At 32.5% G+C, this 27,246-nt stretch overlaps 1 protein-coding gene across 1 annotated transcript in view; it reads left to right on the top strand.

Moving 5' to 3' along the window:
* Positions 1 to 27,246, top strand: part of LOC129220021 (RAD50-interacting protein 1-like) — a 53,594-nt gene that overhangs the window by 21,620 nt on the left and 4,728 nt on the right. The window contains exons 8-12 of the mRNA XM_054854349.1: positions 14,762 to 14,899; positions 15,557 to 15,756; positions 17,055 to 17,115; positions 17,479 to 17,674; positions 20,476 to 20,653. Coding sequence (XP_054710324.1) covers positions 14,762 to 14,899; positions 15,557 to 15,756; positions 17,055 to 17,115; positions 17,479 to 17,674; positions 20,476 to 20,653 — 773 coding nt within the window. The remainder of the gene's footprint in view (positions 1 to 14,761; positions 14,900 to 15,556; positions 15,757 to 17,054; positions 17,116 to 17,478; positions 17,675 to 20,475; positions 20,654 to 27,246) is intronic.

A 27,246-nucleotide genomic window follows, 5' to 3' on the forward strand; every position in this document is an offset into this window, starting at 1 on the left:
CTAAGTTGTTTCACACAATAATTCTTTAAATATGTGATCAAAATACAATTTTGGGGCAAAAATTTATTGTTTTGTATATGGTTGGTTATGTACATTGTGGAATGCATACAGAAAAGTATTTTAGTTGAATATAAATTTTTGAAATAAATACCCAGGTAAATATCCATTTTGGGTATTTACCCGGGTATATACCCTGGGTATTTACCCTTAAAAATAAATACCCGGGTATTTTACATCACTACATATGCACTATGCTAATCTAACGAAGGTAAATCTTCATCAATGATATTTTTCCCCCTGAAAAAATATCAACAAAAATATAGAATAACTATATAAAAAAAAAGAAAAAACATGATTTGATCTATCAACCCATCAAAGTTTCAAGAAAATACCTCAATTTGCTCTGCAATTTTTGAGGAACAGGAATGTTTCACAATTATGCATTTTTTCCTGCCATCAACAATACTTTTTTTTTTTTTTTGTCGCATGTTGGATGATCAAAAATTGGTGACAGTTGAATCAACTGCAAAGTGGCCATTCTATTATAGTGGGTAAGACAGCACATTTTCAAAGGTTTCTTAACTATTTTTATATTTTCACCATAAATACATAAAATGTGTTTCACTAATTAAGATTTTTGCATTGTCCTTAAATTTTAGGCAATAACCATTCTATTTTTCCTACATTGGAAATAAGGACAAAAAGCATCAATTCGTAGTTTATAGCAACTTAAGATTTGGCAACAAATGAAATGCAATTTCTTAGTTATCAAATTCTTTTCTAAGGCATTGCTTAGAAACTGTGTTTTCAAACATTTTGGCATTCGTCAATTTAAAGAAACTGGGCAGAGTGCCGATAGGCTCCAGTATAGTAAGGCAAGGCTTAATTTTAAGTATTTGGTACGGGTTTCAGGAAAAGGGAATTGGAGCAAAGGCTAGCAGATAACATTGACTAACTAAACTAAAGATAACTAAAAGGTTTTTTGCTTACGCAAATTCTGGGAAAGCTCGAAGTATTCAAATTGAGCCCCTGGTTGATGAGCATGGAAATTTGTTTCAAAACGATAGGGATATTGCAAATGTTCTTAACTTTTTTCTAGTGTGTTTAACAATAACTGTCTCAACACTTGACACTAACCAGATACAAGCTATTATACAGCTTGAGGATTTTGTGTTTTCCAGGGAGGAGGTTCTATTTCATTTGAAAAAAATTAAAGCACCTAAAGCTCCGGGACCTGATAATATTCATCCAAAAATTTTAGCTGAATGCGCAGAGGAATTCGTGGATGTTATTTTAAATGTTTTCGATGCATCTTATAACTCGGGGACATTGCTTGAGTACTGGAAGCTGGCTAACATAACGCCACTCTTCAAGAAAGGGTCTAAAGGTAATGCAAGGAATTCTAGACCTGTAAGTCCGACTTCAGTGGTTTGTAAAATTTTTGAAAGTTTGATCAAGATTAAGATTGGGAATTTCTTAGAGACTAATAGTATGTTGACTAGTTTGCAGTATGGTTTCAGGAAAGGTAAAAATTAATTTATTAACTAATTTATTGCATTTCTAGAACAAGGTTACCTTGGCTTTAGATACCAAAAAGTGTGTGATATTGATTATATTGATTTTTAAATAGCTTTTTATAAGGTACCACATGCTGCTCTTCTCAGCAAACTAGCTGATATAGGAATAAGAGGAAAAACTTTATGTTAGAAATTAGCTCACTAGAAGGAAGCAAAGAGTAGTTGTGAGGGGAAATCATTCTAAATGGAGTGATGTTTTTTTAGCTGGGCTCCTCAGGGATTAGTTTTAGGGCCTCTTCTGTTTATTATTTTTATGAATGACATTGATAAAAATATTTCTGGAAACATTAATTGTTTTGCTGATGATGTAAAAGTTACGGGGATTGTAGAGAATGAAGAACAAGTAAAACAGCTTCAATAGGAATTATATCATATTACTAAGTGAGTGGATAGGTGGGGTATGGCAGTTAATGTAGGGAAATGTCAAGTGCTACACTTAGGTCATGGAAATAAGCATGAGAGTTGTTATTTACAGGGTTCGGTCATTAGTCAGACAGAAAACCTTATTGATCTGGGTATCTTAATAAATCAGTGATTCAAGTTTTGTCAACAGTGCAGCATTGCTAGTAACAAAGCCAACAAAATGCTTGGGTTTATCAATAGATCTATTTCAAACAAATCTAAGAAGGTTTTCTGCCTTTGTATAGGAGTTTAGTAAGACCTCATTTGGAGTATGCTGTTCAGTTTTGGTCTCCTTGTCTCAAGAAAGATATTTCTGTATTGGAAAGGGTTCAGAAAAGGGTTACTAGACTTGAAAGTCAGCTTTCAGATTTAGACTATGATAACAGGCTTAATAGGCTTAGTATGTATAGCCTGGAGCAAAGGAGAGTCAGAGGGGACATGATTCAGTTGTTTAAATTATCAAAATGAAAGATGTTGACGGTTTAAATTTTTGCACGGAAAGCAGGACAAGGGGTCATTGTTTTAAGCTATTTAAATCTCAGGCTAACCTGGAAATTAAGAAAAATTACTTCTTTAGTAGGGTTGTCGGCACTTGGAACAGCTTACCAGAAGAAGCGGTAATGAGCAAGGGGGTGGGTAGCTTCAAGAGGGCCATTAATCTTCATTGGGGACTTATAAGCTGACTAGCACCAGCCTAGCTGGGCCCAGAGCCTGTTGCTGGTCATCCCATTTGTATTGTATTGTATTACCTCTCGGAAAATGCAATGCCAGATGAGAAATATATTGCCAATCAGCTTTATTTCACAGTTTTTTTATATTGGTATATTTCAAATCCATATGGGTTGAATGCTCTTATTTTCGTTTTATACTGTTTATGTAGCGGTTGGTGATTTATGCGCCAATGTGAATTATATGTGTACAAAAATAACTAATTCACTTAGAATAAATTTGCTATGGCAAAAAAAAGTTGCTGGTGATGAGTAAATCATGTGCTCAAATATTTTTTTTTTAAAGATAATTAGAATGAATAAAAAGTTTGAAAAGAGAAACTGAAATTAATGCAAAATTAAAACTTTTAGAAAAACAGAGTAATTCACTAACTGCAATTATTGATTGCAAAATGTTAATTTATCAGATACAAATTGTTTTTTTTTTTTTTTTTAATTTTTTTTTTTAGGTTTAGTTCTTATGCAACCTTTTCTCATTTTTTCCACTCTGTTTTATTATTTATAAAATTCAATGCTGATGAATCTAGTCTTACATACAAATCATCTGTATATATAAATATGCTTTTGTGTTCAAAATTTAATTATTTTTGTAATTGATTTTCTTATTTACTTAATATATTGCTTCACCGAACAGCAGAATTTTTTCTAACTGTTTGAAGCACCAATTAAAATTACCAACACTGTATTAATTTTAGATAAGTCAAAACCAACATGCAGAAATGCTTAGAAAATAAGGTGATAATACTGGTACGTGCTACATGCGGATAATCCCAGAAAGTATGGAACACTTTTTCGTTAGCTTAAGTTTAGAATTTTTTTTTTTTTTTTTTTTTAAGAAAGGGGTTTCTTCTCCCTCAACTAAGAAATAGTCAGCAGACTGTCTCATCAATCTGTGATGCATGTCTTTGCATTGCACAGTTTCTGCTATTGGGTTGCTGTATTTATGCATATGAAGTTATTCTTTGAAAATTATCTTTTTTTTTTCAATTACTTATACTATGCAAATCTGTAATTTAAAAGTTCTTTGCAAATTTTACTTTCATTTTTCAGCCTGAATGGTATTTGACGCAAATACTTACATGGATAACTGATCACACTATTTTCCTTGAGGAATCTGTTCAATCTCTCTTAGACAAAGAAGGCTTATCACGCTTCAATGCAAGAGTATGTTTTTAGTTCATATGCAGATATTTTTTATTGCCCTATGTGAACTGAATGATGCGTGTTTAATCTTCTGTTTAAAAAAAAATATTTTAAAAAAATTTCAATCATAACAGGGAAAGTAATTTAATTGTTGCTTGAACCTATTAAAAGTTGCATGAGTTTAATTTAACATTATTGTTTTTTTTTTATTGAAAGTACATATAAAAAATAAATTGTTTTAAAAAATTAATTTGTAAATATAAACTTAATAAAACCCTATTGTCTGTTAATTTTATTACAGATTCAAATAATGAAAGGTTTGGTCCAGCTTGCCATTGTACGTTTTAAGTCTGATCTTACATGTTTGATTGATGATGACCGGTTGTTCAGTCATGCCATAGATGAGATTTTATTATTTTCTCAAGAACTTCGAAATCAAGGCTATCCACCTAGTTATCCAAATTTAACTCAGCTTTTGACTGAAGAACCTTGCTTTACAAGATGGAGGTCTTTAGAACATCAAGGTATATTCAATTCCAGCAAAATTTTAAAATCTTCTCAAACAGTTTGTGAATACTGTAAAAAAATTAAAATGGTTAGAAATTACTACTCTTACTTCACATATTTGTAATTTTTTTCTAAGTGTTGAAATTTCCTACATTTTGAGTCTAAAACCATATACTTTTATATTAAGCCTGCTTTTTTCTCATAATGTGGAAATATTTTATTTCTTGATCATATTTGATGTTTCTTACACACACCTGTCAAGATTATGAACTTTTTAAAAGTTAACATGCATTGAAAGTGAACAGTCCCTTACAATTGGCCAAGAATCATTAAAATACAGTTTATTAGATAGCCACTATGTATTGAAAATTTTCACTATATATCAAGTGCAATTTTTTAATAAGTTGCTGCATACACCTAGCTATAAATTCATGCAGTTTATAAATTTCTATATCTCACACATGCATAGTAAAAAATAAGTCCTTTAAATGCTCACATTTTAACACATTTTCAATGTTTCATTTCAAATTTTCAGTACTATGTAGCTATGATATGGTGCTAAGTTTTCTGAAACTTTACTAAATTTTGAAGGAAACTCCTACTTGTTATGAGCCAAACACTTGCAAATGAAACTGTTTTCTGAAGGAAATGCCTATCTCTTTGTGAACATAAGTAATATTTTTGCTAAAATTATATAGAGCACATAGCAAGTGAAACTAATTCGAAATTTACAACAACTTCTAACTTTTAATGATCAGAACTAGCAAAGAAAAAATTTTTCTGCTTCTTCAATTTGTTCTTGATACCCTAAATTCATGTGTGACTAAATTTTTACTAGAAATGTGGGCCGACCTTTTATACAAGTTAACATGGTAATGATTTTGTTATTTCTCTGAAAATTGGGAATTTTGAGTGTGCAAATTTTGAAAGTTTGTGGATAGTTTCATATCGTGTGTTTTTGTTACTGTAAAATGTGAAATCTGGTAAATGTTGACATTGGCACATTAACCACTGAATGTCAACATTTGTGTACCAAAGATAGGCGCAAAAGACTGAATACATCTGATAATTCATCAATGAGAGAGTCAACATTCTCCAATTTCAGTTTTTCGCAGTTATTTATAAACTAGTATGTTGTGGCCATCACAAAACTTTCTTCTATATCTTTCTTATAATTCTGATCCCTCCCCATGCTTAATGAGGAAGCAATATTCCCAACAAACAAAATTACGCATGTCAAAACTTGACGACCATCCCAATTCCTGATTTATCTCCAAAGCAAGGAATGAAAATTGAAAATAATTTTAAAAGCCTTTCTTAAAATAATTGCAAACATTTATCTGTTAACAAACACAAGATGGCAACAGTTAAAAATTTTAAATCATTGAGATAATATTTCTGATCATTTCCATGCAGTTAAAATCACGAGATTTACGCAGACGACAATCTCTTAAGATTTATCTTTCTTATTGTTGCAATTGGAAAGCTATTTTTATTCACGTAAATAAAAAAAATCAGCCCCCCCCCCCCCATGGAGTGATTGGCGCCAAAATTCAACCAACCCCTGTTTACATATGGATTCATATTTATTCCAAATTTCATCCAAAACGTAGCATTACTTCCTGAGATATGGTACTTAAAATGGAAAAAAAAAGAGCGTTTGATTGCGCCACCCCCTTTTCAGTTGCTGACGGCAAAATAGAATCATCATCACATTACACCTCTCTTCAAGAAAGGGTCTAAAAGGAGTGCAGGAAATTATAGACCTGTGAGTCTAACTTCGGTGGTTTGCAAAATTTTTGAAACATTGATAAAAATTAAGATAGTAAATTTTTTAGAGACTAGTGATCTATTGACTAGTTTTCAGTACGGTTTCAGGAAAGGTAAATCTTCTGCAACTAATTTATTACATTTCTATGACGAAGTTACCATGGATTTGGACAATAGGAAGCCTGTAGATGTTGTTTACATTGATTTTCAAAAAGCTTTTGATAAGGTAACCACATGTTGCTCTACTTAGCAAATTAGCTGATATAGGAATAGGAGGGAAAACTTTCATTTGGGTAAAAAACTGGCTGACTGGAGGGAAACAAAGAGTAGTTGTAAGGGGAAGTTATTCTAATTGGAGTGAGGTTTTAAGAGGGGTTCCTCAAGGATCAGTGTTAGGACCTGTTTTGTTCATTGTTTTTATGAACGATATTCACAAGAATATTTCTGGGAACATGAATTGTTTTGCTGATGATGTCAAAGTTATGGGGAGTGTAGAAAATGAATCACAAGCAAATCAGCTGCAAGAGGATCTAGATCATATTACGGAGTGGGCTGATAAATGGGGTATGGCTGTTAATGTTGGGAAATGTCAAGTGCTACATTTAGGGCATGGAAATAAGTGTACAAGTTATTTGCAAGGTTCAGTCATTAGTCAGGTAGAAAAAGTTACTGATCTGGGCGTCTTAATAAGTCAGGATTTAAATTTCAGCCAACAGTGCAGCATAGCTAGTAACAAAGCCAATAAGATGCTTGGGTTTATCAATAGATCTATTTCAAACAAATCTAAAGAAGTTCTTCTGCCCTTATATAGAAGTTTGGTAAGACCTCATTTGGAGTATGCTGTTCAGTTTTGGTCTCCTTATCTTAAGCAAGATATTAATGTATTGGAAAGTGTTCAAAAGTGAGCTACAAGGCTAATAAATGGACTTTCTCATTTAGACTATGATTCCAGTCTTAGAAGGCTAAAAATGTACAGTCTTGAGCAAAGTAGAGACCGAGGGGACATGATTCAGTTGTTTAAATTTATTAAAATGAAAGATGTTACGGGACTGAAGTTTAGCACTGAAAACAGGACAAGGGGTCATTGTTTTAAGCTATTTAAATCTCGGGCTAACACGGATATTAGGAAAAATTATTATTATAGCAGGGTAGTGGAACCTTGGAACAGCTTACCAGGAGAGGTTGTAATGAGCATGGGAGTAGATAGTTTTAAGAGGGCCATTGATCTTCACTGGGGATTGTAAATTGACTAGGACCAGTCTAGCTGGGCACAGAGCCTGTTGCTGGTCGTCACTTTTGTATTTGTATTTTTTATACCCTCTAAGGGCTACTTGTCGATAAACTTTTGTTTGATTACCTTCATTATTTCTTGAGATACAGCTGTCACAATTGACGAAAGAAACGTTCTATAGCTCAACCCCCGTTTGAGCTATTGTCACCAAAATTGAATCAGGACCTGTATCTGTTAGGGGCAACATATGGACCAAATTTTGTTTGATTCCGCCAGTTACTTCCTGTGGAATAGCAGTCACGCAAAACTTGGATAAACATCCCATTGCTCCACCCCCCCCCCCCCCCTTGGAGGAATTCGCGCCAAAAACCAATGGGCACAAGTTCACATAGAGGCACATATGTGTTCCAAATTTCGTTCGATTTCCTGCGGTAGTTTTTGCTGTAGAGCAGCCACAAAAAACTGGTCACACACATACGTGACACACACACACACAGACAGACCAAAAACGGTCGAAATGGACTCAGCACACCTCAAAACGTTTGAATTCTTCGAAATTCGAAAATTTGCACGAATCTAATACTTTCTTCTATAGGGTCTGGTGGGGGAAAGTGGTCAATAGGGTAAAGTGGTCATAATTCAAATAAATAGCTATAGCTTGGAAATTAATGTTGGAATGAATGTGAAAATTTTATTTTAGGGTAGTGCATTTAGAAACTACATTTTAAATACAAAATGTTACAACTGGCAAAATTTTATTTGGTAAAAAGAAATATTTTGTGTAAATGTGAAGATTTTTAAAATGTAAACAACTTTTTTAACTTCCTTGGGAAATTTTGTTTGTTAGAGTTATGAACAGATTGACTGCACAGGAAGCTTCCTACATGTCTCAAAAACTCTTACTCATTACCAGTTAGCTGAATATATTTTGAATGATTTTTTAGAACAATTTAAGTAAGATGGGGTAAAGTGGTCATAATATTAGCTTTAACGAATATTGTTCTTCTTAAGTCACTTAATATTTTAAGTATAAGGCAGATATTAACTAAATATTAATTTCACTTAATATGTATTGTTTTTAAAATAAACAGGGTTAAATATACGAGTATATACATATGTATACGCATATACCCGTGTAGGCACGTGTATATACGCATTCACATAAATGCACCAATAAACACTTATTTGGGTATCTGCAAGTATTTTTTATCTATACAGTTATACATTCGACTATACACGTATATACCCGCTTATGCTCGTATATATACAAACCCTTATATACTCAGGAAGACAGGTATATACGCGTATGTACTCGAGTAGACACTTACATACAAGCATATGCTATACATGTATACTAGGGTGGCCCTTAGCTATAGGGTATTTTTCGAAAGTTAAAATTTTATTGCTCCCAACCTCTTATCTTGTTCCAATGAATAATAAAGCAGGCTGTGTAAAATTTCTCTTCATTTGGACAATTTCTAGGGGTGCCGCAAACGACTTGAAGTTCAGCAAATCCTAGAAATCTCGTGCTTTTTTAACAATATTTAATTTTTCTTTACTAACACAACAGCTTTTAGAGGATAAATACATTTTATTATGACAAACAATTTCTACAGAACCAAAACACAGCGGGAACAAGCGAATGTTCAACATTATTTTTTCCTAAGTGAGGATTTAGTAGCAGTAGGATATCTTTTGCGATCTTCAGCAACAATTTGTAAAACAAATTGTTTTTCATTTTCATCTTTTGTAAGAATATTGTTGTATTCCTGAATTAGTTTGACCCCTCTTTCTGCAGCATCATTCACAACAATTATTTTATCAAGTTTTTCCTTTCCACTTGTGTAACCAGGGTCATCTTTCCAAGTTGAAGGATCTTTGTTGAGAAAATCAGAACTTACAGAAAATCGGGTGAGGAAATGTTTTGTAACAGGTGTCACAAAAGATGAAAATTCGTTGTTAATAAACTTAGAAAAATTGTTTTGATGTGGAATGTATCTCTTTTGTTGGTTTTCTGCTTCTTGCGATTCTTCATCTTTATCTGCTTCCAACATAATTTGTGCCATGTTTCTCTTAACCGAGGTTGGAACATTATCATCAAATAAGGATAGAGCCATAGTTTCAGGAGCTAAGTACCAGAGATGTTTTGAAAATTTTTTGAGAGCAACAATACTGATTTCTGTATCAATATCCTGGTAATCGATCAGTTGACGCATAAATAGGAAATCGTGATATGGAGCTTTAACTGCTTCCGGGGAGAGAAACCAAGATCGAACGTAGACTCGAGCAAGAAAAATACATATTCTTCTTAAAGAGTTCTTCTCCCTTTCAGATAAGGGAAACTGATCCTGAAATAAGTAAATCTTGAGTGCATAAATGGACTTTGACATCCACCTAGCATGACTTACAGCTCCTGGCTTACGAAATGATATTCCACACTTTGGAATCCCACCAAGAAATATCATACTTAATTCCAACAGTTCTCGGTAATCATCGCGCTGTTGTTTCCGAGCTGAAAGGTGTTGATCAAGAAATTCGAGCATGGTTGCACGAATATAATGAGGTACTTCATTGCTACCAGTGGTATAATTTTTTTTGTCGAGTTTTGTCCAAGTTTCTTTAAATCTTTTGAAAAGTGGCATGTCTGGACCAGAAGTTGCACTCATTAGAGAGTCATCCCTTTAAAACTAACTCAAAAATGTGATGACGACAAGGAAGGTACAGCAGATCACGATCAAACAATTTTTCTAGATTAATACAGGCACCATTTATTCGGCCTGTGTTGCTGGCTGTTGTATCACAGCAAAGTGCTTGAATTTTATCGTTTAATCCCCACTTTTCAACTGCTTCATAAATAGCCATGGCTTGTTCTTCTCCTGATGAGGATGGGATTTCAGGAACTCCCAACATTTGCTCCTTGCCTTGGAAAGTTACTATTATTGCCAGTCTGTCAGTTTTTTCGACTCCTGCAAGTGTTGGGAGCAATTTTCCATCCCAGTGTAAGACAAGCTCTTGGCAATCATTTAAATTAAATTTTTTCTGAATTTCCGCATGTCTTTCTTCTCTAAATTTCTTTCGGAGGCGTTGAAGAGAAGTTCGATTAATGATCAGGTCTTTAGTATCAAGTCCAAATGCTTCTGCAGCAGCTACCAGTATGTAAATTCCATTTCTATCTGTGATTTTACATCTATCAAAAACTTCAGATAGACGAGGAGTAAAAAAATGCAATGTACCTCTAGTTTCTGCGTAAGTCGTACTGTCCGTACTCTCAAGTGTGTCTATATCAGTTTCTGGTAATTGTTTATCAATGACAGAAGAAGGGCTGCTACTGTCGTCAAAACCGTCACTGCTTGGGTTGCTTGAAACTATATCATAAGATGTGTCGACTAATTGTCGTTCCATTTCTTCATAAGTTCGTTTCTTTCGGGCAACTTCTGTTCTGTTTTTCTTTGATTTCCTTTCTTCTTTTTGTGTTAATTTTAGTTCAACACCAACCATGGAGCCCGGTCTTCCTTTTTGGCGCTGAAGAATTAGAAATTTCCTATCTTCTTCAATTTTGATGTCTTCTAAAGCATTTGCATGAGCAATATCGAAGAGATCGTCCATAATTTCTTCAAAAGAATCTCTTCTCATTTTTCCTTTCCCTGAAGTTCTCGAAAAACTTTTCTGCAAATGTTTCCATTCATCATGGAGTTTGACTAACTTGTCAACGCAGTGATCCGTTCTTTTAGTGGGAATTCTTGCCTTTTGCCAAAAAACAGATACTTCTTGAATCACTAATGTTGCACTTTCTTTTTTTGTCATATTTACAACTTTTATATTGTAAAAAAAGACGCTCAAGACTTGTCTATTCGATGGTAGCTTTGCTCCAACAATTTGATTAGAAATGTTGCCAACAAGATCAATGTAGAAATCTTTTCTCAACTTGTTTAATGAGCTACCGGAAGACGTTGATGCCATTTTGCAAGTCGGAGTTGATAATGACACGAAAGTCAGGCGCAAGTTACCAGCAGCACTCTTGGGGGCTAAGGCCCCTAGGGGCTCTATTGTGGGCAGCTGCTCCCACGCTCACCCAAGGTCGTCTCTCACCCCCGCTTGACTTTTGACCTCTGACCAAATGTGGGGTCTTCTTCGGAAGGGGATGGTGGGAAAAAGGTTAAGAGGGATGGGAGATATACTGGACAGAGAGAGGACTGATGTTCGCCTAAAAGATGTTTCAATTGGAACTCTTATTTTGTACAATTCATCAAATTTTCTTCTAAATAGATGTAGATCATATGTATTGTGACTCTATTTAAAACTTGGGATTAAAAAGCAGCAGTCTTTATCATATCAAAGCAGCAAACTACCGTAAAAATGAAACATGTTCTCGGCTCGACAATTGATTTGTTTCATGTATTGGAATAATAAACGATGGAATGGTAATGATGGTAATGAACAAAGACAAGGTTATACTTAGTTAGAAAATAATCAAACGAAGCACATAATAAAAATGGAGTTAATTTAAGTTTATCCAATAATTTGGGGGAAAAAATAGGATTTGATTAATAATACAAACATTATATTTACTATCATGGTCCTAATCCTGATATATATGATAATACTCAAATTATATTTTTAATTAGTTTAAAAATTACTCATAAAATTAAGTGTGACTACAAAAATAACTCAATTAAAAAGTTGAGAGGGAAATTTTCATAAGATTGATGTAGAAACAATTGCAGTAGCAAGAACGCGTCATGAGTAGTGAATGGTGTCTTGGTCAAAAAGCTTTGATACCACAAAAGACGTCAGAGGAAAAAGGGGGAAAGACATAGAAAGTCTCTGAAAAACCAGTTAGAGCAAAATAACACCTGTAAGAAGATATAGGTACGTCAAAAATGTAAATATGCGAGATGCTTTTTTTTTTTTAACTTGAAAAGATTTGAAAAATTCCTTTTTTGGAGAAAATTTGATAATTTCATGCTTGTTGCGGCACCCCTTAAACTTTTCCGATTGAGCTAATATTTTGAACACATCATTTTTTTGTCCATTGGAACAAAATAGGGGGTTGGGAGCTAACTTTTTCGAAAGTTGAAAAATAAGGGCCACCCTAATGTATACAGGGTGAGTCTAAACTCTTGAGCAAATTATTAAAAGGTATTAGACGAGAGGATAAGAGCAAGAATCATAAGAAACATATGGACACAAACTCAACGCTGACGCGCTGCGTGCACGCAAGGCCAGAAACTGATGGATGCAAAACAGGTCACAAATTTATTACACAATTTAATGTATTTATTTTAATATATTAATTTTTATACACAATTTAAAGATAATTTTACACAACATTTTAGGTTTTAAGAAAGTTTTAAAGCGAATGAGGAAATTTGCGGCCGGCAGCTGTAATACATGCATCGCAATCACTCTGTTGCAATTACGAGACTTTTGAAAAACTTTCATCAGTCGCTGCGCTTTTGTTGCGATGCGTGTATTAGAGCTACTACAGGCCGTAACTTTCAACAACTTCTCTAAATATTTCTTAAAAACTAAAATGTCGGCGAAGATCATCCTTGTGTAACAATTTTGTGACCTATTTTGCTAACATCAGTTTCTGACCTTGTGTGCATGTAGCGCGTCAGCGATCACAAGTTCCTTATGATTCTTTGCTTCTTATCCTCCTCTTTCAGAACACTTAGATTTTGCTCAAGATCTTGGATTCATTCTGTAAGCATTTATGTATATTAGCGGATATACTCGTGGATATACGTGGACACATGTACTGGTGTATACACGCAAATGCACGTATATGCGTCAAACAGGTATATAATCGTGTTTACACGTAAACAAACGTATATACTCATGCTTCCATATATATATATATATATATATATATATACACACACATGTGAGTAGACACATACCAAACACGCACTGGATATATCCACGAATTAACTCGTATATACCCGTATAAGTATGTATGCACAATTATATATGCGTATATATGTCGACTATACACGTATATACTCAGATATTCACGTATATACTCGAGATACACGTGCAAACGTGCATATGATGTTCGTTTATACGCGTATATACTCGCATATACACGTGACACGCATATACTCATGTAGACACGTATTCACTCATGTAGGTAATCAAGTATACATGCTCATATACTCGTGTATACACATATATACTTAAGTAGGCACGTGCATGCATGTATCTGATGTATACTTTTATCTATTCATATATAAACATGTTTACTCATGTCTACATGACACGTATAGTATACTCGTGTATACCCGCATATACTCGTACATATACTCGTAACAAAAAAGTAACCGAAGTATACAAAAATTAGGGTTATTTGTAACGATTTTGCGTCTATTTTTAACTATGACCACTTTACCCCATGCTATGACCACTTTCCCCCACCCCATGGGGTAAAGTGGTCATAAATACAAAGGGTTAAATGAAAGTGTTATAAAACTACTTAAATCAATATTAATTTTCCTAAAACTCAATGTACCGTGTTCTTTAATAATGCAATGTAAAATAAAAACAAAAAAAGTTGAAGTGTTTAAAGAATTTATTGTTTTTATTATCTACCTAAGTTGAAAACCTGCGATTTTATGACCACTTTACCCCACCTGACCCTATACTAGATATAGAAGAAAGTAAAAATATACTGTCAAATCTTGTTATAGCATATCACAACACTTTCCCAAATTCCCTAACTCATAACATTTTAAGTTAATGTTAACTCCCTCCAGCTTTCACAGCAATTTTATCTTGAAACTTTGACTATGACACTTAAAGCTGTTTAAGACAGGATTGGATTTTTCTTGACAACTGCAATGCTTTCAATGAAATAATGGAAACATCTGGAAAGATTTATTGCAGAAATTTCTGACAAGCAATAAAATACTTGTGCCCTTATGTACCATACCTCAAAAATGACAAGACATGTAAGGTTCTAAAACAAAGTGATTGGTTTAAGCCTTCGTCATGAGAAACAAGGACGATAGAAAAGAATGCTAAGCAGGTGTATTTTAAAACTAGACTACAGAAGTAGTTGAGCCTTCTCATTGTATGGTGCTTAATGTTTACTTCATTTCTAAATTTTTAATGTGCCTTTTTTGGACATAATATTTTTAAAAATATAGCTCACTTAAAAAAAAAAAAAAAACTCAAGTAAAAAGTGATGGACAAAGATGATACTTTGGTGAGTCGAACTCTAATTATGTAATACTAGTAATGTGAGACAATGTAATTTTGTGTAAAATGGCACAAGGAAGCCAAAATGATATCATGTACATAGAATCACATAAAACTTATCAATCTTAGAAGGTAAACTTATAACATTCGCAAGAACTACTAATAGTACCTAAAAATTTTATCTGTATATGTTGCATTCTTAGGTGCTTTGGAGAAAATGGATAAGTTTCTGAGCACAGATTCAGCTTGGAAATCTCGCTATCAAGATGAGAGTGATATAGATGACATGCTTGTGCCTGAAAGTGCGGAACTTTTTGTAACCCTTCTTCTTACTATGACAGGTAATACTGACATGCTCTTTTTAATTGATTTCAAAATTTTGCTAGAATTATAAACATTTTATCTTTTAAAGCTAGAATGAATATGCACTCCAGTATGAAAAGCCTGATAAAAACTAAATTTTGTTTAAGATAATATGTGCAGTTGACTTAATGTCCGTTTGCAGTCAATTTCAAGAAATATCTGAGATCAATATGTTGCTTTCTGACTCAATCTAAATTTCAGTTCAAACAAAATATTTTTGCCCCCCTCCCACTTCTGATCTGTATGTTTATATTAAAATGAAAGCTCATTTTTTATTCTTAAATTAATGTTACAGTTTTTACTGAAACAATTTTAAGTTTTTTTTTTTTTTTTATATACAGTGGACTCTCCATCTGAACACTCCTAATGTAAATATCCCGATGTTCTAAACGCATTTTGTTGGTCCCAGAAAATACATATGCATTATCCAGTTGTCCATTTTGATGACTCCCCATAATCTGAACACTTTGGTTCGACCCAAGGAGTGTTCAGAATAGAAAGAATCTACTGTGATTGAAAGTTTTCCTAAACCACTGGTTTGCGATCTCAATTTTTCAATTTTTGTGTTTATATATATATATATATATATATATATATATATATATATATATATATATATATGTTTTTTTTCACAGAAAGGTATAGTATCTTAGGGAATAAGGACTGTCAAGTTTCATTTTTGGATCTTCAGTTGGAATTACTTGATGATTTTCGATTGAGATTGCACCAGTTGTCTCAATGCCATATGCAAGAAACAATTCAACCTAGCTACTGTGGAATCATAAATGGCCTATACTATGTAACTACAATTCTAGATGAGTGGAATAATGTACCTGTAAGAGATATATTTTTTATTTACATTAAATTTGTTTCTTTATACTGATTGCCAAAGCAAAATCACCAAGCATTAATAATGTTAAAACAAAATTTTTTTTCTGCATAACATTTTTGCATGTAAGATCTTTTATGGAACCTGTAGTAATTGTATTTGATTTATTTATTTCTATTCTTAATTCAAACAGCTGTGAAGGTATGATGAGGTAAAAATATTTTGTATCTAATTCATTTGTATGTTGATACTTTTTTTTTTTTTTTTTTTAGTTTTATCTTGAAATTTCGAGAACATCATTTTTATTGATTTTATTTCATTTTTTAATTGTTTTTTTAACTACACATACTTTACAAATTTTTGAGTGAGTTGAAAATTAATATAAAATAACTTAACTATAACTTGTGATACATTCTAAATCCATCATGATCTTTTTCATTTACTTGTCTTAATTATTGATCTTGCATATCTGCTTGCATTTCCATTTTCATCACTCTGTAAGCACTGTTACATGTCAGTAATCGAAATGATCCACAAAAGAAAAAAAAAACTTCAAGACAAAAAAAAAAAAGTTTCCAGTTTAGTCAGGAGTTATATTTTGAATTTAACTTGCATTAAACTGGTACAAAAAATACTTGTATATAACGGTCTACAGTTGTTGGATGAAAATACTGCAGATTACAAAAGCATAGAAATCTGGCAAGAACGGAAAAAATTAGTCAAAGAAAAGCCAAAAGGTTCATTAGTAAGGAAATCATTAAGGTACTGTTTGAGAATTTTCAAAGAAGGGATCTCCTTGCCATTCTGAAAATTTTAGAAACACTTCCAGAGGTGAGAGTTAAAAAGAGTCAACTTTGTCTAATATGTAGGGTTACATGAAATATAGTCTTTGAAAAGATTGTTTTTCTGGTAAGGCAGCTTTTTTTTTTTTGAAATGTCCTGACTATCCATCCTAATCTGAAACTTAAAAACATTGATTTTAATCACCTCTAATGTATTAATATCTCTCTAAAGAATTTTTTTCTGGGAAGTTTGAAATGCAAAAACTTATAAATGTTGGTCAGACCTGTCATTTCAAAAATGTCCAGTGGTAAATACAGGTTATTACTTAATACATATTATATTTAAAAAAAGCAACAAGATACATGCACAAACATTTATTTACATTATCTTTCTAAAATATGGGGAGGGCAACTGACCCCCTGATTTCCCAAATGTCAAGCTTGGTGATGTTCCATTGTATTTGTGCTATAATTAGATATTATAAAACAAAGAATTCTCATACTGCACACTTTTTATTTTAGTTTTTCTTACAACTTTATGCTTATAAAAGGAAAAGAAATGCTTATGAAGAACTATTAAGAGGTAATAAAGAGCCTTTTCTTTCTAAATATTTCATTAATTGAATTTTATTTTTCTTTCGTAATGGCCAGATTTTTCAGTTAGTTTTATATAGTGGTTGAGCTTAATTAGTTCTTGGATGCTAAACTTTTTAACTATGTATGAAAAGTGCTTATCTCCCTCTTCAAACACCTTTGAGGAATTTACCTCAACTTTAAAGTCCTAAAATTCAAATTAAACAAAATTTTAAACTTGTTTTTAAAACTAAAAATTTAATTGATAGTTTTATGTGAACCAGAGTTTGTCTGAATCAGTATTTCAGTGCTGTAAAAAAACATCCATTCATTACTTTTATTTTTGTACTATTAAAAGATATTTTAACTTTAGAGTCTGAAACTAAATCTGCCTATGTCCTAAGAAGAAGAAGTACCAAAACAGATAATAATGATGAGCTCTTAGAACAGTCTGTGTTTGACGAAATCATTGCTTTGTTCGAACACATGCAAAATGATCTCCTCAATACCTTATGTGAACGAGTGTTGCTTGATATCAAAGCAAAAAGCAGACCATATAGAAAAGAAAAGTAAGTTTGAAACATAAACTCAATAGCAAAGTTGAATGACTATTAATAGTAAAATGTCATTTCATTTTTTCTTTTTATTTAAAAAAAAATGTAAATTTTATTTTCACTTGGTTTTTACTAAGAAAATAAAACATTACATTTGGGTGATTCTCCAAAATCCTAACAATATTATGTCGAGTAGCCTAGCACAGAAATTGTTTAACCCAGAAAGTGTTTTCATTTTTTTAATAGTTAGAAATAACTTATCTGATGTTATTCTATTCTTGCTCCAAAACAATAACTCATTTAGTTTCTTCTAGAAAGTTTTTTGAATAACCAGAAAGTCACTTTTGACTTCTTAATATCCGTTTTTCAAATGGACTTAAATTATTTTAAAATTTTATACCAACATTCCACAAATTCAATTTGCAGTACAAAATTAAGCACACTTAAAGGTGTAAAATAGTATTCTTTAAATAAATTTAATCATTTGAGTCATCAAGGTACATCGTTTTAAACTTTGTTCCCTGGTTTTCATGCTATTCTCCTGTCATAGAAATGAGTTCAATTATTGTTTATTAAAAAAAAAAAGGAATTTTTAATCTGCTGTACCATAATATTGTTTATTATCACCTTTTTGTTGGATTCCTTGAGTATTTTGTTAATACGATTTGTCTGCCGTTCTCATTAACATTTTGAAGTTCAAGAAGAGGGTATGCACATTTTCGCTGGACAATATTTCTGTTTTAAATAAATGAAAAAATTTAACTCTACTCATAGTGTGTGGTTGAATTAGGTTAGAATAGAAAAATTATTTACCTTAAATATAATCCTGGGCCTAATAACAGGCAAATTGTAAGGAAAAAGTCATACTCCTGTCCTAAAAAAAGTCATGCTCCTGTCCTAAAAAAAGTGTCATACTCCTGGTACAAAAAAAAATCACTCTCCTAGCATTATTTCTGAAGCATTGGTTATGCATCCCATAGAATAGAAGTATTTATTTCCTGCACATTAGTTGAAAAATAAGATTGATTGAAAAAAAGAAAGTTAAATTTGGCAAACGATAAATAAAAAATGTATCAGTGGAATAATTCTATTTATTTAAATTTTTTTTTTTTTTTCTTTTTTTTTTTTTTTTTTTTTGCTGTTGTTCAGACAAAGCATTCTAAAAGAGATTTATTGGTTAGACATTTGTTTATCTAAATGTTGCTCCAATAGGTAAGTGAAGTTAAATTTCGTAGCTGCTTTGAATTAAAAGTAAAATATATGTTATTAGTATTGCCGATTCCCTTTTTGTTTTATGAAAACTACGTATATAATATTTATAACACTGGTATATAATACTATAAAACACTATACTGTAAACTACTTAACGTACATATAAACGTACTTAATACTATAAAACACTAGTATATAATATTTTAAAATGTTCTTATGTTTGTATTTCCTGAACCATAAAATAATTCGCAGGTAATGAGAAGCAAATTTTTCTTTTTGTAAATTTTATCATTCTGTGTATGGCTAATTGAAAGAAAGTTTTAATGTAGCAATTGATTTTTTTTTTCGTTGAAATGAATGTCCACTATTTTGAGTGTAAGCTATTTCGGAGTGAATACTATGGAAAAACCTACGTGGGACTTATACTCGAAGAAATTGGTTTTTCCGTTAAGGAAGGTTTTACATAAATTTTGTTTTGTCGTTTAATAACCATACTTTTTGATTTAGGCTTCAGTTATTTCTTTATTACTATAGTTACATTTTAGATAACCCATGAAGGAATTCATTTTGTAATTCTCCTAATGCTGCTTGTCAGTCTCTTGTTGTATGAAAATTTACCCCCCTCTTTTGAGGATGTAACATAGTTAAAGTGAGTTCCTTCTATTTTTCTCTTAATAAGTTCCTAACGAATAGTAAGTATAATTTTTTTCAGATTTTTTTCAACATTTTTATTATTTTTTTAAAATGTGATTGGAAAATGACAGATTTTTGCAGAATCACCCATTTGTGTTACTACTTTTAATTATATTTTACTTGTGCTTTGCTATTATAGGCCGTGGTGGCCTGATTGGAAAGGCATCAGACTTGTGACCGGAGGGTCCCAGGTTCAATCCTAGCTGGCTGAAGATCCACTGTCTTCATTAATGGTGACTGGTGGACATTAAATATGCTCATGTCACGATATCTTCCATTTGAAATGATACCTCTGGGGGTGCTGGATTAGAGACTGGTCAGTTTCTGGCCTGGATCAAAAAATCAGGACTGTCTTCAGGGTCCCATCAAACTGGTTAAACCACAAATAGTCGTAGGTACAGGGGACTCTGGAGTGAAAAGTGCTATGCTATATTAATGATGATGTCACACTGAAATATAGAATGTGTTGAAAACAATTGACCCTTTTTCTTCCCTATGGCATTTCAGCATTTCTTACACTGGAATCACTTTAAAAAGTATGTCAGTTATTTGCAGAATGATAAAATTTGCAAATTAAGTTTTTTTTTTTCTTTTTTCTTTTGCCATAATCTTTTTTTTTTATTTTTTTATTTTATGAAATGAAGATTAATTTTAACATTTTAACCAACAATGAACTATTTGTGAATAAAATATGACAATGTATATAAAGTACAAATTCAGAATGAAAAAAGGTTAAAAATTAAAAGGAATGAACTATTTCCTTGTCACATTTGGGTTTAGCATTGCAATTCATTCTGGAAGAACACAACTTTTTCTTATTTTTGCATGATAAATAAAATACATGGATTTTCAGTTTTTTTTACATTACATAAATTTTATGAACAAACCATGTATTTTTTACATAATTTTAGGTGGTTTTGTTTGCCAGTGCTAGACAAGAAATTAATTGAAATTTCTCCATCTGCTTATCCAATGCTGGAAGTTATTAATAGTAGTTTGCTAAGTCTTCAGGAGTTGTTAGCAAAACCTTTATTTACTAAGACTTGGCAACGAATTGCTGAAGAATTGAATATTTATTTATATGAGGAAGTAAGTACAAATTTCTGGTATAGGTCACAATGATTTTAATATTTTTGACTGATAACAGAATTAAGAAATATTGCTTTTTTCTTTTCATTTAATAATATTAGCACTACTTGGCCACCTATTTAAAGTATAATACTATTTGGTTAAAGTAAAAACACAATGTGTGTGTGTCAATAAAGAGCTAATTCTCGAGAAGACACCGCATGTAGCTATTTCAAACATGCAGTGTAGCCTCTTCTTCAGTGCAAAAAACTCAATCACTCAACTAGAAAGTCATGAGAGAATTGTATGCCACCACCTGGACACTAGTATATATACCAAATGGGTCAGCCAATAGGAATTCACAACAAGAGACAACAACCAACCAATCAGCGAACTACAAGTCAGCCCCTAGAGTGAACAGTAGAAAGCAAAGGCACTAGTGGCGGCGATTTGGAGGGGGGGGGGGGCAAGGGAGGCGACCGCTCCCACACTTTTTTGTTTCTCAATGATTGCCTCAATGTTAAGATTTTAGTTTCAAAACATTCTAGGTGAGATTACCCGGACGTCACCAAATATAATTTAAAATTTCTATTTTAATGCTTCAATCTTGAACATTTTCCGGGAGAAAATCTCCGAGCGCACTCCTTCCTTCCTTTAAATTCAAAGATGACCTAAATTTGCATTATAAAGACTCCAGTTTGAAGGGGGGGGGATTAGGAAAAGAATTCCTGTAGACAGCATAAAACTGTGTTTTTAAGACTCCTATTTAGAAAGAAAGAAAATTCCGGAGATCTTTTTCTGAAGTCCCCAAAGGAAGTTCAAAACTGAGATCTTAGGATTTTATCCGTTCAAAAAAAAATATACTTGGAGAACCTCCGAACTCTTTCGTTCCTCCTTCAGTCAATAAAAGAGAAATCTGAAAGAAGGTTTTAAAAGATGTTTTAAACTTTGCAAAATTTCTGGGAGCTTTCCCTAAACCCTATGCTCTAAGTTTGCTAAAGATGATTTTAATTTACATCTTTACACATCATTTTAAGATTTTTTTTCCCGGGAAGAGCCTTCCTTACCCTTGCATTAACAAAGACAGTCCAAACTTCTTCGATTTTATTATTATTATTAGTAATTAGACTTCATTTTAAGAAAACATTATGGGGACAACCCTAGAAATTCCATTCTGTTCCTCAAACATTGACAAAACACTACTAAAATGGCATTTTTTAAACTACAATTCCAAAACATTTATGCGAAAGAACATCAGAAGCCCCCCCCCCCACCTGCACAGTCACTGCTAAACCATGGGTAAAATATCCGAGCCCCCCATTAAAATTAGGCCTATGAGCACCCATGGTAGAAAGGGAGGGGGGAGGTTTGTTTCTCCTGCACTTCTTCTTTCCTGTCTTCGGACTGGTTCTCTCCACCCTCTTTTCTTGAGAGTTTACACTTCATTAAAAATGGTTTTTACTTTAATCATATTTTAGCACAAAGCTTATTTGATCATTTTTCAATCATTTATAATACTGTTTGTTTTGAAAAAAAATAGATGTGTTTTTTTGTTACTGTTCCTAGCTGATTGGTTTGTCTGAAATATGGAGTTATATTTCTGATTAGTTTCTATTTTAATTTGGTTCGAACAAAATAGTGTGTACTACTAAGAAATACATTCCATTTAAAAATTGCATTATGTTTGTATCTTTGATTTTAATCTCATAGTAAAAGCACTTTATTATCATCATTCATACCTGCCCATTTCTGAATCTTAGAAACAAAAAGATTAAAGCTCACAAAAGTAAACTGAAGATTCACGAAAAAACAGTACTTGCTATATTAAAAAATATATATATTTTTTATACATGTCAAGCAAAACCACACTAGCTAATTAAAAGTACAAATGAAAAAGACTAAAAGAGACATACAATTTGTAAACACCCATTTTGAGTTTAACAAAGTGTGACATCATCAGTGCAAAACAGAGAGGTGCCGCCTGCCCTATCTAGTAGTCAGAGAAGTCTGACTGTGATAGGGAGGTGCCACCCAGTAAGCAAAATATCTTGCCTTTGTATTGCATAAAGTTTGACATGCAAGAAAAATCATGCTGCCTCAGTATTGTTATGTTACTCCATTTATGCTGTCGGCAGGTTGCCACAATATTGACTGACAAGGTGTATACAGCATAATATCAGAAAAAATATCAAGGTAGGCTGCTTTTATAATCCTGCATACGTATTGATATGACAGGATAATATCAAGATGTTGTCATGACAGCATGAAATCAAGGTCTAGGCAAGATGATCTTGCTTTTGTAATCTTGCATAAGTATTGATATGACAGGAAAATGTCAGGATACATTGACATGGCAGTATGAAACCAGTACGTTTGCAAGGTGTTTTATCTATTTATTTATTTGTATTATTTTCATTTTAAATTTGAGAATTAAATTTCATTCTTTAATTATTTCTGTTATTCTTCAAGACTGATTAGTTTTCTAGCCTAAGAATATTTTCTTAAAGTTGACATCTAATCAGAAATTCATATAAAGATATTAATAGTACTCGCAATTTAATTTAAAAAATGTAAAAATTCTTTGTTTTACATAATACTTGACTTATTTTTTAAATTCATGCTTCTAATTGTATTATAAAGACATAAAATGCCTAGTTAGGAATAATTGCGGAAGTTTTTATAGCACATTAAAGAGTAAAGATAGCAATAAATAAATAAATACATTAAAGTACATTTCCAAATGGATGTCAGCATTGAAAATATCCCCTGGACAAAACATATGAAGAGAGATCTTAAAGAATAACATAAATAATCATTGAATAAAATCAATCTTACTCGTGAGATTGAAGTGATAATATGAAATTCTGGGCTGCATGTCCTTTGTTTCAAAGTCTAGGGACAAAAACCGTTTTTTCGGCCATTTCTATCATTGATCACACATTGTCTGCGATATGGCTTGTCTAGTACGACATTGATAAACAAGTGCAGTTATCAGACATTCATAAGTTATTCCTAAAACAATACTATTCCGCACTAATAACTAAGGAACCAACTTAGCGAAGCCTAAAAAATGCAACGCCATGTGCAGCGAGGAACGACTGTATCGAAGATCGAAGGAGGAAGATAACATGCCAGCAAAATGCAAAGGACGCTGGGTATAAAGAACTATGCGCATCAATGAAGGTCCACCTGTTCTATTGAGCACTAATTAGCTTGACGGCGACAGCATGAAATCAATACCATCTTGACAGCGTCAACATGTATGCAATGCGAATATTGTAAGGTAATATCAATATTGGTATTTTAAAATGAATACAATATTGCTTTTTAATCTTTATGCAATCTTTATGCAGTATGAAACACGTCAATATTGACACCGTCAGTATCATATCAAGATCTGTCAAGGTTGATGCAAGAAATTTTGTTAGTAGGGCGGGTTTGAATCCTGATTTGAGCATGGATGTACTTTCCGTCTCCTCTCCTTTTCCTTCCTTTGTGTGAATGTGTTGTTATGCTGTGAATGGTTGCCTACCCTATAAATGGGTCCTTTTGGCATGTGTACTGTGGAAGTCGGACATCACACCAAATTACAATGCAGTTGGAAAAGTGTAGAATGCACCTCAAATTGTGCCAACCTAGCTGCTGGCACGAAACCACAACAACAAAACGGGTTCATAAGAACAACAACATGAGCAATTGAATTCACAATTGTTTTGCACTGCTTAAAAGAATTGCTTTGTTAGTTTCAAAACAGTTGTTTACAAATCTTAAGTCTCTTTTTATAATTTTCATTTGTGCTTTTGATTATGTTGTCTCATTTTGCTTCTCACATTTTAGTAAGTTTTTGAAGTTTTTAAAAACTAATTTGAAACATTCAATGTACTTATAGTATGGTTATGGCATCCAGAGGCTGCATTTTCATCCTTGCTATACTCATCAGTCTGGATTAGTCAATAACTCAGCCAATAGACAGATACCATCTCATTGAAGCTGAGAGCGCCAACAAAATGGTAGCTAAAATTAATGTAGCATGCCAGATGAAGTCCGTAGCAATGGTACTGCTCTACTGGTCCATTAAAGGCAAAGCGAGGGTAATAAGCATTAAGTTACCACCCTTTTAGGGCGAACCGCGTATAACTTTATACATGATGTACAGAAAGTGAAAAACATCCAAAGCATTTGTCTATATCTGCTTTGTCCTTCTGAGTTCACTTGGGGCAGATTAATTAATATTCAAAACAGTCATTTAATTGTTTCAATATGAAAAAGATCCATTTGAACTCCATTTGTGCTTGTTACTGGCTTGTCTTTAGGAATACCATATTTCTGCTGCATAACACTCTGTTGTTTATCATGTTTGAATTTACAAACTATACTAAAGACAGAAAAGGATTAAAGTATCTATTTTAATGATAACACTGTACAAAACAAAATAGAAATGTGACATTAAAAAACATTATGGAAAAGCATCAGCATTATTATACCTAATGGAAGCTCAGAAACTCATTTATCAACCCTATTCGAGCTGCCAAGCTATCCCTGCTGCGATTGTCATCTTCAATTCCTTGAAACCTGTTTAATTACTGATGTTGGTAAAAAGCTATTTTTAATGCACATTTAAGAGTAAAAATGTGCCTTATTGCTCTGAAAATAAAGTGCTTCATTTTTTTTTAAGGTTCCTTTTATTTTACTGCGGGAGCTATGTACTGTCCATCCTTGTCTGTTCTAGCTAACAAAAGATTTAGCCTTTATCAGTGCACTTCACATTTTTACTCTCATTGACAATACATATTTTGTGTGTCACCTGATCACAGGATTCCCAGTGATGTGACCATCTGTTTCCTCAGGCCAAAAAATGATCAGAGTACTGCCTAAAAACAAAAAGCCACTGAATTTAATGAGCACTTTCTCAAAGGATTTTGTAGTACCAAGGCTATTTCCATTCATTTATTTTTCTGCTTACTAAATGCATACAAAATCAAAGTATTTTTCTACAGTTATCATTTTAATAAGCTTTTAAATGTTCAGTTTAATCAATAACATAAGTCTTCAAATGGCATTCTAGTGGACAAGGAAAACAAGTTCATGGCCAGGTTTGTTAGAATGTTTACTTTTCGAGAATGCAAAGTTTGCGTTTGTAATTAAGTGTTAATCAACTTCAAAGGGGCAAGGAAAGGCACATTTAGATAAACAAAAAAGGGGGGGACCAAATATTGCCTTCAAAGGGGCAGGGCGGAGCACCCTTCAAAAAATGTTTGGGAAGAAACATTAAGATTAAATACAAAAGCCCTCACTCTTCTCTTTCTCTTCATTTTCCATTTAACACAATCGAATGTGACTACTTCGTCGAATTTACATTAAGAGTCACTGTAAGAATCAGGCAGTTTACGGCATTTGTGATTGTTGACATTTTTAATTTTTCTTATTTTCACATATGTTGTTCCTTATCATGAATGTAATGCGTGTGCAAAATATGAGCTTTGTCTGCCTTACCGTTTTAGGGAAATAAAATTTTTAAAATTAGGGGGCGTGGCACATTTTTGCATGTTTTTCAAATTTCCAGATTTTAAAGTTCTTGATGCTTTAAGCGCCCGTATAATGACATTGATTTTTAAATTCTATACTATTATATAGTCTTCTTAGATACTATTAATGCTGTCAAATTGGTGTCACTACGAGGGCGACGGCCGCAAACTCCGTTTAAAAATGACCGAAAATGAATTTTTTTACTACATTCAATGCCAATTTTCTCAAAGCGCCTTCATGATGACACCAACGTTTTTAAATAAATTCCTAGCTACACTTGCATACATGAAAAATATGTAATAAAATTGGTGTCACTATAAAGGCGCCAGAAGATATTGGAACTTCTATGTGATAAATTTCACAAAACTGCAAATGTTTAAAATCTTACTACTACTCTCGCCCTCATAGCAGAGATCTGAAAATAATTAAGTTTGATAACCAACATGTTCGTCTAACATATGGAATAAAAAAATCGGTGTCACTCCTATTACTTTCGGAAAAATAATCATTCGAAATTAGTATGTTATGAAGTTATTTAAAAAAAGACTTTTCTAATTCGAATGGCTTTTTGCACGGTTTGTTTTAAACTTTAATATAAAATTACAGTAGTGACACCTAAAATAATATGTTTCTAATGCTTTTTATAAAAAAAGGCTTTATAAAAAGCATTAGAAACACAGTAAATCGATATAGGTACAGATGGACGTATTGTGTAATGTGCATTATGGCTAAAATAGTCATACTAATATTCATATTTTTTCAACCATACTAATTTTTTATATGTTATTTATATTAAAAATGCAACTATAACATAATGTCTTAAATAGTGATGAACATAATGTATTATATAGCGAGCATTCAGAATCTGAAAAATAAATTGAGGATGACGTAGACTAAAACAAAGAAAACATAAAAAATCAAATCACCCATTTTCAGAAAGACGGTCATTTCTTATTGATATCTGGTAATTTTGTAGCAGCTTGGGAAAACATGGTATCCCTGAGAAATAGTAGAAGTTGACAATTTGCAAGTAAAGGTCAAATGCATGGCAAGAAGGATTGGAATAAATAAATTTATTTGACCGGAAA

This window comes from Uloborus diversus, chromosome 4 (assembly GCF_026930045.1).
Source record: "Uloborus diversus isolate 005 chromosome 4, Udiv.v.3.1, whole genome shotgun sequence".
Taxonomy (NCBI): domain Eukaryota; kingdom Metazoa; phylum Arthropoda; class Arachnida; order Araneae; family Uloboridae; genus Uloborus; species Uloborus diversus.